Genomic DNA, 15,521 nt, shown 5'->3' on the forward strand with positions numbered 1-15,521 from the left:
ACTTGAACAATATCCTCATCATCGTGGCTCACCTTTGCTAGGCAAAAGTCCTTCAATGTTTTAAAAAAAACACAAAACTATCTAAAAAGTTGTCCTCTAAGTGGAAAAGCAGTTAAAATAGTTAACTAAAATACACAGAAAACACCTTTAAAAAAATCATTTTTTCCTAAAAGACAGCTAGCAAAGAATTAATCTAAATTACAATGCTTCAGAATATTATACACAAAGTAATAAAGAGCGACCAAGAAGTTAGAAGCATGAAATATTTTATTTGTAAAAATTACATACTAAATCTGAAAGAGACATCATTGCAGTTTCAGTCAGTATATTGTGGATGTTCTGTTCTCTGCTAAGGTAATAGGCATTATTGTGCATGATAAACAAATGTGTTTCCTTTAATAAACTTTATTTTGTTAATCAGGCGATTGGTTGTGTTTCCTTGATGAGCCACTGCAGAGCCTCCAGTCTTCCCTGCTTCTCTAGTTCCGCTCCAATCACTTCTCTGCATGACTGATGGTAGAGGTTGATCCAATCACGCTGAAGGACATTGATAAAAGTGGTGTTATTCATCATAAAATTAAACCATAACAAACAAAGCTGTTGAGTGAGTGCATCACTGGAAATCCATTGGGAACACCAACAGAAGCTGATTTTTGAGACAACTGCAAAATGAAAATTCACACTTTAGTGCCTGGGACATGATATTTCAATGGGTGTGAACACAAAGCCAGATGGGCTTCCCACACTCTAATGGGTGTCTGATGAATCTATAATTGCTCTGATCACATATGCATCCACAGTATGTACGCTTTCATGTCAAAGAGTTGCACACATTATGAGTATGAAACTGCAAACTCACACACCTGCTCAAATGCATTGCAGGGAGCAATATTAAGACTTTTAAATCCAATTATTTCCCTCTCAAAATCTGGAATGCTATTTTAGGAAAATATAAATCTACAAGTTAAGCTTTTTGTATGTGGCAGTCCTGTTATCCTCTTATTCTCTATCCTTTTCTTAGACTAATTTATACTAGTTTGTCTGTCCAATAACTCAATTTCCTAAAGAATTTTAAAACCAGGCACTTTCATTCTTTTTTATTCCTTTTACCTCTCACCAGTTTGGAAGTGGGATCTACTAAAAAAAATGAATTTTCAGACTGAAAACTAGTTTTAAAGGTAATTTTAATCAGCTAATTAAAATCTCCAAATGCAGACATTGATACGGTCTATTGACTCTATAATCTCGCTGGTAATCCCTGGGCACCACGACCACCCAAATGACTCAACCATCCAAAGCACTTTCAGGATTATTTTACTTCAAGACATTGTCATTGCTCTTGTTCTTTTAGGTGTAGAGGTTGCCGGTTTGGAAGGTGTTTTCAAAGGAGGCTTGGTGAGTTACTACTGTACATCTTATAGATGGTACACACTGCTGCCATTGTGTGCCAGTGGTGGAGAAAATGAATGTTTAAGGTGGTGGATGGAGTCAAAAATCAATCGGACTGCTTTGTGATGGATGGTGTTGAGCTTCTTGGGCTGACTCATCCAGGCAAGTGGGGAGTATTCCATCACACTCCTGGCTTGTAGGTTGTGGTCAGGCTTTGTGAAGTCAGGTGGTGAGTTACTCGTCACTCGTGATAATGCTCGTGAAGCGCCTTGGAATGGTTCTCTACATCAAAAATGCAAGTTATTGGGTACTAATCAAAACTAGAACAAAAGTCATTACCAGAACAAAAGTTTACTTTGCAGCATTTAGTTCTCAATCAGCACAGCAGACAGAAATGATGTTCTGCTTTAATGGCGACATCTTAACGCCAGTGGAATATGAACATGTATCCACAGCCTCCGCGGTGACAATACATTACAAGGATCAACGACTGCCACTTGACAAGCAGTTGTTTCACAATGGTATGCATAGATAGGAGGTAGATCCTCCACTTTGTTCATTTCTAACAATGATGATGGATTCTCACCTCCTTTTGCGTGAGTAACTCAACGTCAATCATTTTGGTTTGAATTGGAACTAGAGTCAATGCTTCAAAACTCAGGCTCTCTCTGTTCAGATATCGGTACTAAATAAAAATAAAGTAAGAGTTATTACATTTTGTCCTTTATCACACACAGGACCTACTGTTAGCACATAATCTATGAGATAAAAGGCACAATCTAGAACAGGTAGCACCAACTACCTTATGCCACAATGATCTGCCTTGTGCAAGAGTGATAAATGTGTCATTTCACCAGCTGACCAAACATGTACTGAACTGTTTAAAAAGGACTTTTTAAAAGACAAGAAAAGACACCAACTAAAGACGGCTGCCACAAGTCTGGTAATGACAGTCGACCAGCTTCTGGAAAGTTTGAATGTGGAATTACAATTCAAACTTTGCAATTTGAAATGAGACAGGACAAACTACCAAAAGGCCACCTTCCAAGGTGAAGGTGAAAAAAGAAACAAGTCACCCCCAGAGGAGTGTGAAGAGGAAAACATTTCCTATCATTCAAAGATCCATCAAAACTCATCACTATCTAAGAAGAGTCATTAAAATGCAAACTGCTGGATATTGGAACAATGGCTACCACAGACAAACCCACCGAAAACCCTTGGAAATACACAATGGATGAAGTGTAACAGGCAGACCACCGGCCACTGTAGGGAATTTCCAAGTGACACTGGTAGTGTCAAGAAAGTTGTCAGCAGAGGAAACAGACTGAAAAGCTGCACTCTTTCCCTCTCTCTCTTTGGAAAAAGTGTGCATCACCCAGTCCGAGAAGTCACTTAGCAGAAACCTACCAGTGAACCGAGATCTCGTAATAATTCAAACATCTTCTACAGCTGATCACATCAAAGAAATCAGCTAACCTAAATCGGATGCAACGTTTAAAATCTACGCCTCAAGGACAAAGGGCACTTAACCGTATATTCTTTTACCTTTTTTTTAAATTGCACTCTAACTTCCCTTATTTCTGATACCTGTGTGTGTGTGAGACATCGCATTTTTACTATCTTTTTCTAAGGTTTAATGGTTAATAAATTTGCTTTCTTTAACTCAAGAAAACCTTATTTGATTGGCTCCTTATTGCTCACTGCATAAATAGTTAAACACATTTGGATTCGGAAAAGGCATATCCCCGGAAAAAGAAACTTAAACCTTTGTTGTGACCAACCAAGGGGGCCGAATAGAGAGAAGCCAGTTCACTCCTTCTCACCTGGTCATAACACTAATAAGAATAGCATGTAATAGCCTGAAATGATGTTGTATCTGGAGACACATAACAATACAAATTTCTACCATCCTTGTTAAATCTTTGAATTGATCCCAACTCCATGGGAGGTCGGGAACCTCACTGCATAAGAAGATTCCAGGGATTATGACACTTGCATAGTACCCACTTATGTTGTATTTACTTACAAGTGAATTCAAGTGACTGACTCACCTTTTGGTATTAGTTGCACCTTTGAACATACCTGTCAGATTAAACTCATTGAATGTGGAGTATGAGATGTTAGTACACAACATCTACAGGCTTTCTGACTAGTTTTAAGTCACAAATTATTGCTGAAGCAACTGTAGCCCCGTGATAGAAGGTGCAGACCTCAATAAGGTCAAAGGGTGCTAAACAGAAGGCCAGGTCAATGTTGAACAGAGACAAATGTTCTTAATTTTGTTTTCCCCAAGTTTTCCTCTTGCTGCTTGAATGGGAGGGAACTCCCATAACTAATCCGTGAAAACATTATTTCAGTGAGCAAGCGGTCAATCAATGGAACAGGCTCCCTCAGGAGAAAGTGGAAGCAGTTAGTATCCATTATTTCAAATGAAAATTAGATAAATTTGGCAGAAAATAATATTTCGGGATAGAGTCTGAGTAATCTGAGACATGATGTGGTAAATGGTAGCTTGGGAGAAACAGGTGCCTTTGGACCTATTGCTCTCCGAGCTCTCCATCACTGGGGTATTTCTCCTGCAAGATCTGTTGTGAACCAATTAATAGAGATTGACTACTATGATCAGAAGAAACTTCACTATCATTGTATCATGCTACAACCAGGATGATAGAAGGCAAACTAGATGGGCTATAGTCTTTTTCTGTCTAGCTGCTCCTACATTTCCATCTTTCCTGATGATGGCAGCATGTGCTGGGCACTCAGTGAGTGGCCATGCTTCATGTGTGAACTTGCAGTGGGTCTTACAAGGAGAAAGTGGGAAAATTGGGTTATTTGACCTTGGGAAGCAGGAAAGCCACATCCAACATCTTTGATTAGTATCCACAACACAGGAGCACACTTGCAAGAAGGGGTCGCTGAAATTTAATCAGGAACGAGTGCCTTTTGCTGATTTTTCCCTTCATTGGCCTGGGAAAGTTACCATCAGTTCCTTCCCCTCACAATACAGATTGACAAGCAATCAATAAATTATTCAACAATGGGCATTAACCCTTCCACTCTAACCAGTTACATTTCAAATACAAATAGTGGGCAGGCAAGTAAAGAGCGAGCTGAATAATTACAATCTCATAGCAAGCCTTGTGATTACAAGTTCACCATTTAATGAGATGGGGAAAAAGGCTTCTGGGCACTTGAACCTTTTTAAGCAACTTATTCCACTGAAATAGTCTTTTATTTTCAGCACCACCATTCTGATCTTTAATGTAGTGCTACCAAAGAAAGAACAGAAAGAACGCACACACGTTAGTCAGAAGCTAAGAGAGAAAGGTAGAGAATGGAATTATCAGTATGGACCCGATGAACCACGTCTGGAACATCAATTTGTTTTCCACTTTCCAAAGATGTTTACCCTGCTGTGCATTTCCAACAATTTTTTAGTATTTGAGATTTCCAATATCCCAGGTTTTTCTTTTTATTTTATTGGCAGAGAGAAAATAAAGCACATAGACATAGAGGCAAAACACAAGATTCAAAAAATATTGTCTCACACATTCAATAATAAGACGACAACCAGAGGCAAATATTATAAAAGAACGCAAATAGGCTAGAAATAGGAGTATTGGTGGCCAAAAATTAAAATTATGAACAATTACTTTGTTCAGGTATTAACCAAGGAAGACCTGAGCAATCTGCCCTCTCCAAGACCGGATGGGACGCAGCCAAGGATATTGAAGGAAGGAAGAGTGGAAATTGCAAGGACACTGGCCATAATTTTTCAGTCTTCCCTAGACTTAGGGGAGGTGCTAGAGGATTGAAAGTGTGGTGGAGGCAGATTCAATCGAGGCATTCAAGAGGGTATTAGATGATTATTTGAATAGAAACAAGGTGCATGGGTACGGGGAAAAAGCCGGAGAATGGCATCAAGTCCTAATGCTCATTTGGAGAACCGGTGAAGACCTGATGGGCTGAATGGCCTCCTTCTGCATTGTAACAATTCTGTGATTCTGATTCAAACAGTGATAGCTGAGGCAAAATTAATGGCTCATAATGAATAAATTGGTTTGTTGATAGTTATCTTGAGAGCAAATTGAAACTTGTGGAGATTGAAAGGTATGATTTAAGTCCAGGCTTTCAGACACCAGTGTGCTAGATGAGTCTACTTTAACGCCATTGCTGTTTCCGCGACATGTTAATAATTTGCCATGAGAAAGGATCGGATATCAGGACATCTGCTCTTGGATGTTGTTCATGTTGATGCAAAAACACGTCCCTGAGGTAGCTATCCAGAATACCCAAGGCAGGTTGAAAAAATCTGCACTGAGGTGATGCATGTGAAGATAAAATCAGTCAAAAGAAACAGTTTCAAATCGAAACGAATGAACTAATTGCTCAGTGGCTAATTGTATTTGCATGGCATTCAGACATGCAGAGTAGCAGTACCTCAATTTCAACCTCGGTCTGCACTGTTGGCTCATGCCCACTGAGCAGTGATTGGCAGCCTACACCATAGCAGGCCTCACTGTGCTTACTGGGAGTCTGCATATGTCTGCACGAGGTTTCACCCTCGGCAGTCCACCAAACATTGGCTGAGCCACCTCCTGTGCAAGATAGTAGAAGGCTGCCAATGGCCCTGGAGTTTGTTGGAGTAACATGCCACCATCTCCAGGAGAGGAAGGATAAACAACATATGCAACGACAAAAAACAAAGGTGGACTGTGGCCATTTAAAAATTTAAATTTAAAAAAGATAAAAAGTGATTCTTGTTTTTTTTCATTCAAATTCTTGAAAGTCAGGTCTGCTCTAGGTTTGCACTGGGCCACAATTAAAAATTCCATGTAATTTCTTGATTTGTGTACATTTTTTGCTTGCTTATGTTTTGCCTCTACAGCTACAAGATTATTCTTTTCAAACTATTTTAAAATTGACAGTCAATTAATGTAATAATGGAGGCCACTGACAATTTTGCTATTTAATCTAAATTTTAATCTAGGCACACTACATCTCACATTTAGTTGCATCTGGCAATTTATTGCAGGCACAAGACTAGCTAACATTTGCTAAAAAGCCTTGAAACATGTCCTCTAAAAATAAGAGTTTTTGTTTTCACTTTTGCCCACCAAAGCTATCTTTTTTTCTGCTGGACCTTAATCCCACTGCCTTGCCTCACCATTCCTCGAAATGTCTCCAGAGACCTATTTCAGGGTGGCCCTTAGAAAGCATTTTCAAAATACTGAGACTAGAATTAATCTATTGATCTATACCCAGTACAGAAGATACAAAAGGCATTGTGCGGCAGCACTTAACTTGCTATGTAAGGTACAATGATAAGTGGTTGGAAAAATAAATGGATTCAATTGTCGCATGTCAGATTACTGAAAGTTGGACAACCTGAAGTAATTTATGAGGTCACATGAGTTAATGAGTTAACTCTTTTCATGTCAGACCACGCAAATACTCAATTCAACACTGATGCTATGAACCTTGTGATAGGTTTTTTTGTTCATAACTACAGATATTTTTAATCTTTTTATAAGACTTCAGGTCAATTTGCACTTCTTATGGAAGAAGTCTCTGATTCATTCAGAGAACATTGAACAGTTGTAAAAAGTAATTGGGCCAGATTTTGCAGCCAACAGTGAACAAACAGCACCAGCCATTCATTGCACTTACCCACAGACTTGCTATGGGCTTTTGTGCTGGAGTTTACCAAGATTAGAGCATCATTTCAGCACGTTGCCCTTTACAGGGGATCTGAGATGTGTGTGAACAGGGTGAACAATTATGTATCTCCACAACCAGATTGAAGAATCCTTACAGAGTCAAGCAAAGTCTGAGTCAGGAAACGCCCATTAGAATATTTAATTCAATGTCAAATCATATACAAAAAGAAAAGAGAAGGAAAGAAAATTGGGATTAAGAGAGAGGGAGTTAAAAAGACAGAAAATAACTTTTTTTTAAATGTAAATCTTCAACAATAATTAAAAGCTGAAAGAATGACACTCCACGCGCCCATGCCAAGTCTATTGGCATAGTGAGGCTTCTGGAGCAGCAGGGAAAACTCGGACAGAAACTTCCCGATTTCTGCATTTAGTTGCATGTGTGCAGTCACCAGGAGTTGCTGCAAAATTTTTTCTTAAATAACGGTGAGCGTCAATAGCATCACTGTTATTTCTGCTCCAAGATTCAGTTCATGGCTTAATATAGGTCAATGCTGTTTTCACAGGTTTTTGTTCAAATGTGAAATACTGGTCTATGGTAGCAAAGCTAGATATGGAAGTGGAAATACTTTACCCGATAATGGGATTTGGTACTCTACAGCTTCTATACTCAGGCACGTGTGACTGTCCAGCTAATTTATTATGGACCATCACTGAGATGATAATATCCAGTTTAGCAACAGTCATAATAGGTTTAATCAGGTAGGTAGAAATATTAATTAGAATATCATAGAACCTATTGCAATGTATTTTGTTTTTAAGAGACAGAATCAAGAAGGAGCTTTCTATTCTTTTTGTGAAGTACAATGCATCCATTGTCTTGTTTTAAGAGGCTGGGGGATTCAGTGTCCTAGAACACTGTTCTTGCACTGTTAGGATCAGAGTTCGAATTCAGTTCGCACCAACAGATAAAAGACTCTCTTTTAACATGCCCGAGGGAAAGGCTAGGCAGCCTCCGACAGATACTTCCTTACAATAAAGTCTATAAGACTAAACCAGCCATCATTCTTGCATTAAGTAAGCCATCAATTTCAGTAGTCATACAGATGGCAGTTGTGAAAAATTGGAATTTGGAACAGTGCAAGGTGGCCTGTATGCAATCCAGGCTGCAGTTGAACAAGCATTGCCTGATGCGAGTCCTGCGTCCAACAGAGCAAGGTGCTCTCTTTCCCCAACACCTTCATACTTGACTGCGATGTGAACAAATTCCAAGTTTTTTTTTTAAAAAACAAGTCAGATCCTACAAAGTGGATTAAATGGACTTGGATAACACCCAGAAGAAGAGGTGAAAAGTCCAGTCAACAGGATTCGTGTTAGGGTCCACATTTGAAAAGTTGAATTGTTCAAAATGAAAAGGAAATACAACAGCTGATAATCTACCTTGGTTTGTACAGGAGCAACAAGCATAATACTTTCAATCCGTATTCCAAAATCGCCGTCTTCATAATAGCCAGGCTCTAAAAACAAAGAGAGATTCATCAGTTAATGTCCTACAGATACCAAAACACTGTATCCATTAGTTATGTCAGAAGGCTATTACTGCATGAAGAGCAAAAGGGGTATTGCTAATTCATTTTTAATGCTTTGTCTCATTTTCTCACTATTAGCTTTGATAACAATGAAACAAATCAGTTTTTTTTAGGCCATACTGAGTTATACATTATGGTCTTTTCAAAGTACTCCTTCCCATGATAGGATTCCTTTCTGTAACATGAATTTTAATCATTATTGCTCATATAATTAAGTAATCAGTGGTGTCTAGCTGGGAAAAGGAATGAAATGCAAAAAGACTTGTTTTTGATGACTGCTGCATTAACAATTCACCATTTGCTTTGAATTTTTTCCAAAGTCTTTGGTACATTAATGCATTATTTTGCAACATACTACTAATTTGCAAAATTGTATAATGTCATAAAATAGAATATATTATTGACACTGAATATCAAAACTCTGTGACTGAGTCGCCAAGAGCTCAATCTGGCCCTGGACTCAAAATACATTGAAACATGAAACACCCACAACCATTTCAATTTCAAGAGAAGAAATTCTACCCCATCTCCTAGAGAAGGGAAGGTTCACAAGATTAGTACTACCCCCACACCCATACTCCCTCACCAAGTGCAAGTCAGGGTCTCTCTGATAGAGGCTGCAAGTTAGAATGTCCTGGGTCACCTTCCTGGTTATAGAAAGAGATAGAAAACAGAGGCTAAAGATAAACAGAAAGAACAGTGGAGAATATAAACACATTAGAAAATTAATCCCGGGGCGCCTTTCATGGCTATTTCAGAATAGGACTAGGCAGAAGATGTTATATTCAAGAAAGCCAGTTGAAGGATAGACTGAAGTCAATCTTTACTCAGTCTAACATTTATTGGCAGTGTGAAACATTACAAGGTTGACCTTCTAATTCAACTGCACCAGTTTCAATAGGTGTCTCTTTATGTCTGCTCAAGTGAAACCCCAATTAAAGCCCTCCACCTACATATAATTAAACACAATTGATATGCAATTAACAGTAGATCCCAAAAGTCTCCACATGGCCTCAGGTAATGGGGAAGTGATGGGGAAGGGAATCAAGACTATAAGATACAATGTTGTCATTGGAAAATATGACCCTTTATTTTATGTGCAAAGCAATAAATTTAACTTAATGCCTCTTCATATGCATTCACTGTGCCTTCTAATGAGATATGAACGTCTCTGTTATTAACAGAGATAAATTTTCTAAGTAGTTGGAAGTTGCTTATTGTACAGCTGACTTTTTTGCTTATTTAATCTGTTTGTGAATTTGTCCACACCTTGTGCAATGCAGACCTGATTGCTTTGCTATTTTCTGTTAATGTGCCAGAACCCCAATTGGAAAAGTCTCAGACTCTCAACGTCAGCTTGACCACTTCACGCATTACAATTGCTTCAAAAGTGTAATGAACTGCTGTTATGTAGGAAAGTGTGACAGACATTTTGCCAACAGCAAACACCCCAGAAAACTACAAGAGGAAGGAACAGTGGTGTTAGACATGGGAGACTGTTGGACAGGACGTACCCAGAAATTTCCCGGGATCCAACTGGATCAAACAACATTAAAAGCTGGAGTAACATTAAAAATAGCCACCAGAAAGTGGTTGCGTACATTAAACTAATTAGAAACGTTTCAGAGTATAAAGTTTATGTTTAAAGCACTAGAATCATTTGGCGGTGGAGAAAAAAAGTGCCCTATGAAATAATTCATGGCAATATGCTGAATTAATCAACTCCCAATTGAAGATGACCTCACTTTCACCTCTCTACTGCTGACATTTCTGTCAAGTACTGAATTCGCTGACGAGTTTGACTCTGCATCTCAAAAAATAATTCCGTTTTGCTGACTAAAGAATATCCTTCTTCTCTGTTCATGGAAGGTAGGGGAAGAGTGGAAACAAAATTCTCCTGTGAGAAATTCCCACTTTTTTTAAAACTAGGACATTTCATAGTGCTGTTGACAGGAGAAATTGCACTCCCTAGATGTTTATTATACTTCATGACTGCACTAATACAGGGGTTTGCAGCTCCTTAGGGTGCGTGTAGGAAAAATACGTGCAATTAGATCAATCAGAGTCAGAGCTAGGACAAGCGGTGGTCGAGATGCCGGTCAATCAGGGGATGCCTTCCAGTGAGGATAAATCAGAGCCGGGGTCTTCTGGCGTTTGCACAGGTTTTGGCTGAGCTGTAGAGAGAGAAAGAACACAAGCTGGTCCACATGTGAATCGCTTGGTGTTAGGATGCAGTGGGCTGAGGGAGAGCCCTGAGGGGCGAGGGTGGTGCTGGTGGTGGGTGGGGCAAGGAGTTTTTGCCCTGCGAACAGGATCGAGGGAGGGTGAGTTTTGACGGGATACGCATTTTTTTTTAAATGCTTAAGGTCCAAAAAGCTTGAAAATTGGAAGGATAATTATGAGATTCTCTGGTCAGCGCGTGTGTGGAGAAGAGAGAGAATTTAGCTGGAGAGAGACTAGAGGTGTAAGTAAAACAAAAATATTAAACGTTTATGTTTAATTTTAAAACTAATTTTTATACAGAAAATATACTTGTAGAATCTTTGTAACACAGGAGAAAGGCCTCAGAAGGAGTTTGAGAACCTTCTCCATAGTAAACGATTCAAAGATTATGATCTACTGGCATCTGGTGACAGAAATCCAATACTGCAATTTCTAGCAGGCTTTTGCTATTTTTATTTTATTTTTTTCCAGCGTCAACAGCATAACATATACTGTGCACAGATGGTTAGCACATTATTCTTATCCATCACACATGGTCAATGGTGTATTTTTGGACAACACAAACACCCATGTTTACTTACAAAAGGAAGCAGTTTTCAGGGAACGTGCTGCACAGGTTACATATCTCCACTGTTAGGCCCTGTGGACCTGTCTCGGTCTTGGAACTTAGGCATCCTTTTCTCCTGGTTTCCCGTCCATCAGCCTGAGACACAGCAATTACAACATCGTATGTCGCCTTTACTCACCGTCACTCAGAATCATTCCAGCCTCAAGAGGCTCATCTGCAAACGTTTTGTAACTAATGCTACAAGGCCCCTCGTGGACATTCAGGAAAGATCCTACTCCATGTCCCGTTCCATGCAGGTAATCCAAACCATGGTCCCAAAGGGTGGCTCTTGCAAAAGAATCGAGGAGGTGTCCTGGGAGGAAGGAGCACAGCAGAAGTGAACGTACGAAGTGTATACCTCACTACTGTGTCAAAAGAACCCCAAGCAACAAAATTTGCGGGCTGCTGGCTTTGATCAGGAATTCATCACAAAGCATTGATGAGTATACATTTGTGGAGCTCGACTATTAGATAAATAAGTCATTTCTCAGGGCAGAAAATAAGGTTAATTTATCTGCTTTGCAGTACTGGCAAAATGTAAAGAATGGCCCCAGTGCAGCAGTTTCCAACAATACAGTTGATGGCGGCTTCATTGCATTGACAGTCAGCTCCCGTCACTCTCAGTCAGCTGCTCAGCCTACTACTATCTCAAGTCTGCTGTTGCTAAAGTTCTGTCAGCCAGTGAGTTGGCAGAACTGCTTGGTCAGTTCTGTGAAGCCATTTTCTTCAGCCTCCATCACACAGCCTGACCATTGCTTCCAACCCCCACCACTCTCAGTTTGAATCATCCTGTCCATGATTGTCGTGCCCTGTTTAACCTTGTGCTGAGCTTCATATCTCATCTACTCATCACCAAAACCACTTGCTACTGGCTGTGCAACATTGCCCATCACAGCCCCTCTGCCACTGAAACCTTCACACCTGCCTTCATTATTTCAAGGGTTGAATGTTCCAACACTATCCACCCACCCTCCATAAACTGCAACTTTCCTATTGTTCTGCTACATGTATCTTCTGTCTCACACAGTCCCGTTTGCCCATCAACTCTGTGACTGTTGATTCACACAGGGCTCCAGGTCCCCCAAAACCTAAAACCTTTGTTCTCATCTGTAAATTTCCCCCATGAACTTTCCCCATCCTACCTCTGAAATCTCTTTTCAAATGCTACTCTCCCCTCGCTGGCCTTCTGTGCAGTTCCTCCCTCTCACTCTTCCTCCCCCCGACAATGTTGGCAGGAATTTCGGACTGACGCTTTGGAACCCCCTCAACCTCTGCACCTCCACAGGGCCCATCTCTGACCAAGCTTTCAGTCACCCTCCTAATCTCTCTTTCGCAGCCTCCATTTTCTCTGCGCCTATTTGTGAAGCACCTTGGGACATACCCATATTCAAAACTGGGTATCAGAGCTGTTGGTGCATTGGCTGGGAAAAACACACAAGCCTTTGAAAGTGAGAGTGGGGTGGTGAAGTGCCTCGGTATGGAGCAGCCAGAGCTGGAAGCTGATGTTAATGACTGGATCTGGCTGCAGTGCTGGTGGGTACAGATAAGCTGGGGTAGAATGAGTGCTTATGAACATCACATCTGCTTGTTCAGCTGCTTAGTCAGTTGTAGTATGGAAACCATTCAGTTGGTTTAAAGCAGCAAGGATGCCAACGTGTGCAGATTAAGCCAAATTACACCAGGGTCTACATTTGATTTTCTAATAAGATGCTTGCAAAAAGAACAAGGAGCCCAAATGCACTTTCCCAGTAAGGCAGCAATTTCAGCATCCTTAAACATAACTAGCTTTTTCACTACAGCCTCCTTTAGTGTTCAATCCACAGTGACTGCCCTCCCTGTGGCTTGCCACTTCAATTCCCAGCTCTGCGTTCCCTCTAAATTGGCTGCCTCCTAAATTATTCCAACCAAGCTTAATGCAAGCTTTAGTGTCTCACATGTTTCTGGGCCAATCAACAGCCCCTCTGTCATTTTAATAAGAGGCAGAGGAGCTGGATATGTAGGTAGGGATGGGCTGTCTCTTGGTACTTGTGGTGAAAGAAAAGATGGCATCTTTGCTAAAGAACAGAACTGATGGCAGAGGGGTCCTGCATCTCAGGTTTTGGCCTATCTTGTTTTGAGAGCTTGTAACATCAGTATATTGCTTCCCAGCTACACCTGAATGATTATAAACGATTGACAGCTCTTCCCTACCACATTTATTTAATCCTCAGTCAAGGCAATAAATACATTTTTTTTTTAAATGAGAAATTCTATTCCCATGCTTGAAATCCCAACAAGTGTTCAATGGGCTTAATTCAAGTAAATTCAAATTAAAATTCCACTGATATCTCAATTACATCAACAGTTTTTTTTTAAAAAGGTTCACCAATTTCTTGGTTTAGCTTAAAAAGCAATCATTAGATGACAAATAACTTTTAATATAATCTTCTAATATTCATGAAAGTATTTGAATGAGTCTCCACAAAAACTCCACCCTTACCCCATATTCTCTCTTAACAATAATTCTCTCACTCATTTTATTCTAACACAAACAATTGTCAGGAAAAACAAACAAACAACTTGCAACAGACAGTGAGTCAATAGTATCTGCCGCTCCCCACCACACCAAATACTTTTGCAGGTAGAAGGAATTAGCCTTCAATCATAATACTGTCATCTGCACCAAACTATCTTACTGATAAAAGAGACATGCTATCAAAGCTTTTCGTCTTGCACTCATCAGAATAGCTCGCAAGAATTTTCCAACAGTAATGGGGGAGCAACAATTTATACTGCATGGGAAGAGAGTGCCGATTGGTTGGCAAGTGGACTCTGATTGATAGAGGTGTCGTCATGGAGAATGCAGCATGGGACAGTTCAAATTCAAACCAGGCAGGTCAACTCTGATTGGTCAAGGCATTGCCCTGGGGAATGAACCAGGGAATGACTGCCCTAAACATTTGTTTAGTTAAAAAAAGGCACAATGTGTGGACACGTGCCTTTTGTCTGCAAAAGCTTAGGGAACACCTCCACCAGAGTTCACTTGCCAGCCAATCAACATTCTCTTCTCATGCAGTATGAATTGTTGCTCCCCCTTTCCCTTGGGAAATTCTTGCAAGCTATTCTGATGAGTGCAAGATGAAAAGCTTTGATAGCATGTCTCTTTTTTCAGCAAAACTCAAGACCTGCACGAACAAACGGCTATAAACTATCTTACCTTTGGTACCACTTGGGAAAATTGCTGAACCCAAACAGATATGCCCCTTCAACACATAAGTGAAACACTCCTGAGGACAACAGAGAGCATATATAAGAGCAATTAAAATATATTTCAACACAAACATATTTTATAGCTGCTGGAAAATATGTAAGTTTTATTAAAAGAAATAATCTTGTATTTGACTGTATTACATACGGGAAACCAAATATCCTCCTCTTTAGCCATGTATTGTTTATTCATAAAACTGTTGCAATGATCATCACTGATCCTCTCAAGACACCGATTGTCACAAAAACTGGTCAAAAACTAAACCGTGCTCTAGAGGAAACTATAAATACCAGAGACCAACAAATGATTTTAAAGTGACTGTCTAACCTAGATGGTGATAAACTAAGCAATCTTAACACTTGCAGGTAAGGACACATATTTGTGACAATTTGTCACAGCCCCTCCATTTACTTTAGCCACCTCATTACAGATGTAAACCTGTGCAAGCTCCGATAATCCTCTGCTAACCTCACAAACCAGCTGACTCAATGGAGATCCATGCATGCAAATGAGTCACTTGTTAACCAGGTTACTCATGTCATAAGGAAACCTTCTATCTGTTGCTTTCCATAGAAAAGGCTGCTTACTCATAGTCTCCAAAAAATGTATAATGCTAATCAGGAACTCTCCTTAATGTCATGGCATGGGGGCAGACACAATACCACTCAACTGAGGTTAAAAATAGCATTATGTAAAATTACACACTTAGTACAACACAGAAACAGGTCATTCAGCCCAACTAGATCATGCTGGCATTTCGGCTGCATTCAAACCTCCTTTCATCCTTCCTAACCTAACTCTATCAGCAT

At 39.9% G+C, this 15,521-nt stretch overlaps 1 protein-coding gene across 2 annotated transcripts in view; it reads right to left on the reverse strand.

The window, feature by feature from the left end:
- Positions 1-249: 249 nt before the first annotated feature.
- The window catches only part of xpnpep1 (X-prolyl aminopeptidase (aminopeptidase P) 1, soluble), a 91,637-nt gene continuing 76,365 nt past the window's right edge, over positions 250-15,521 (reverse strand). For both annotated transcript variants that reach the window (XM_078565165.1, XM_078565166.1), the window contains 5 exons: positions 14,662-14,731; positions 11,605-11,778; positions 8,487-8,563; positions 1,976-2,074; positions 250-537 (listed from right to left, as the gene is read on the reverse strand). In XM_078565165.1, coding sequence (XP_078421291.1) covers positions 418-537; positions 1,976-2,074; positions 8,487-8,563; positions 11,605-11,778; positions 14,662-14,731 — 540 coding nt within the window. In that variant the 3' untranslated portion in view covers positions 250-417. The remainder of the gene's footprint in view (positions 538-1,975; positions 2,075-8,486; positions 8,564-11,604; positions 11,779-14,661; positions 14,732-15,521) is intronic.

The sequence above is a fragment of the Cetorhinus maximus genome, chromosome 20, assembly GCF_964194155.1.
Source record: "Cetorhinus maximus chromosome 20, sCetMax3.hap1.1, whole genome shotgun sequence".
NCBI classification, from domain to species: domain Eukaryota; kingdom Metazoa; phylum Chordata; class Chondrichthyes; order Lamniformes; family Cetorhinidae; genus Cetorhinus; species Cetorhinus maximus.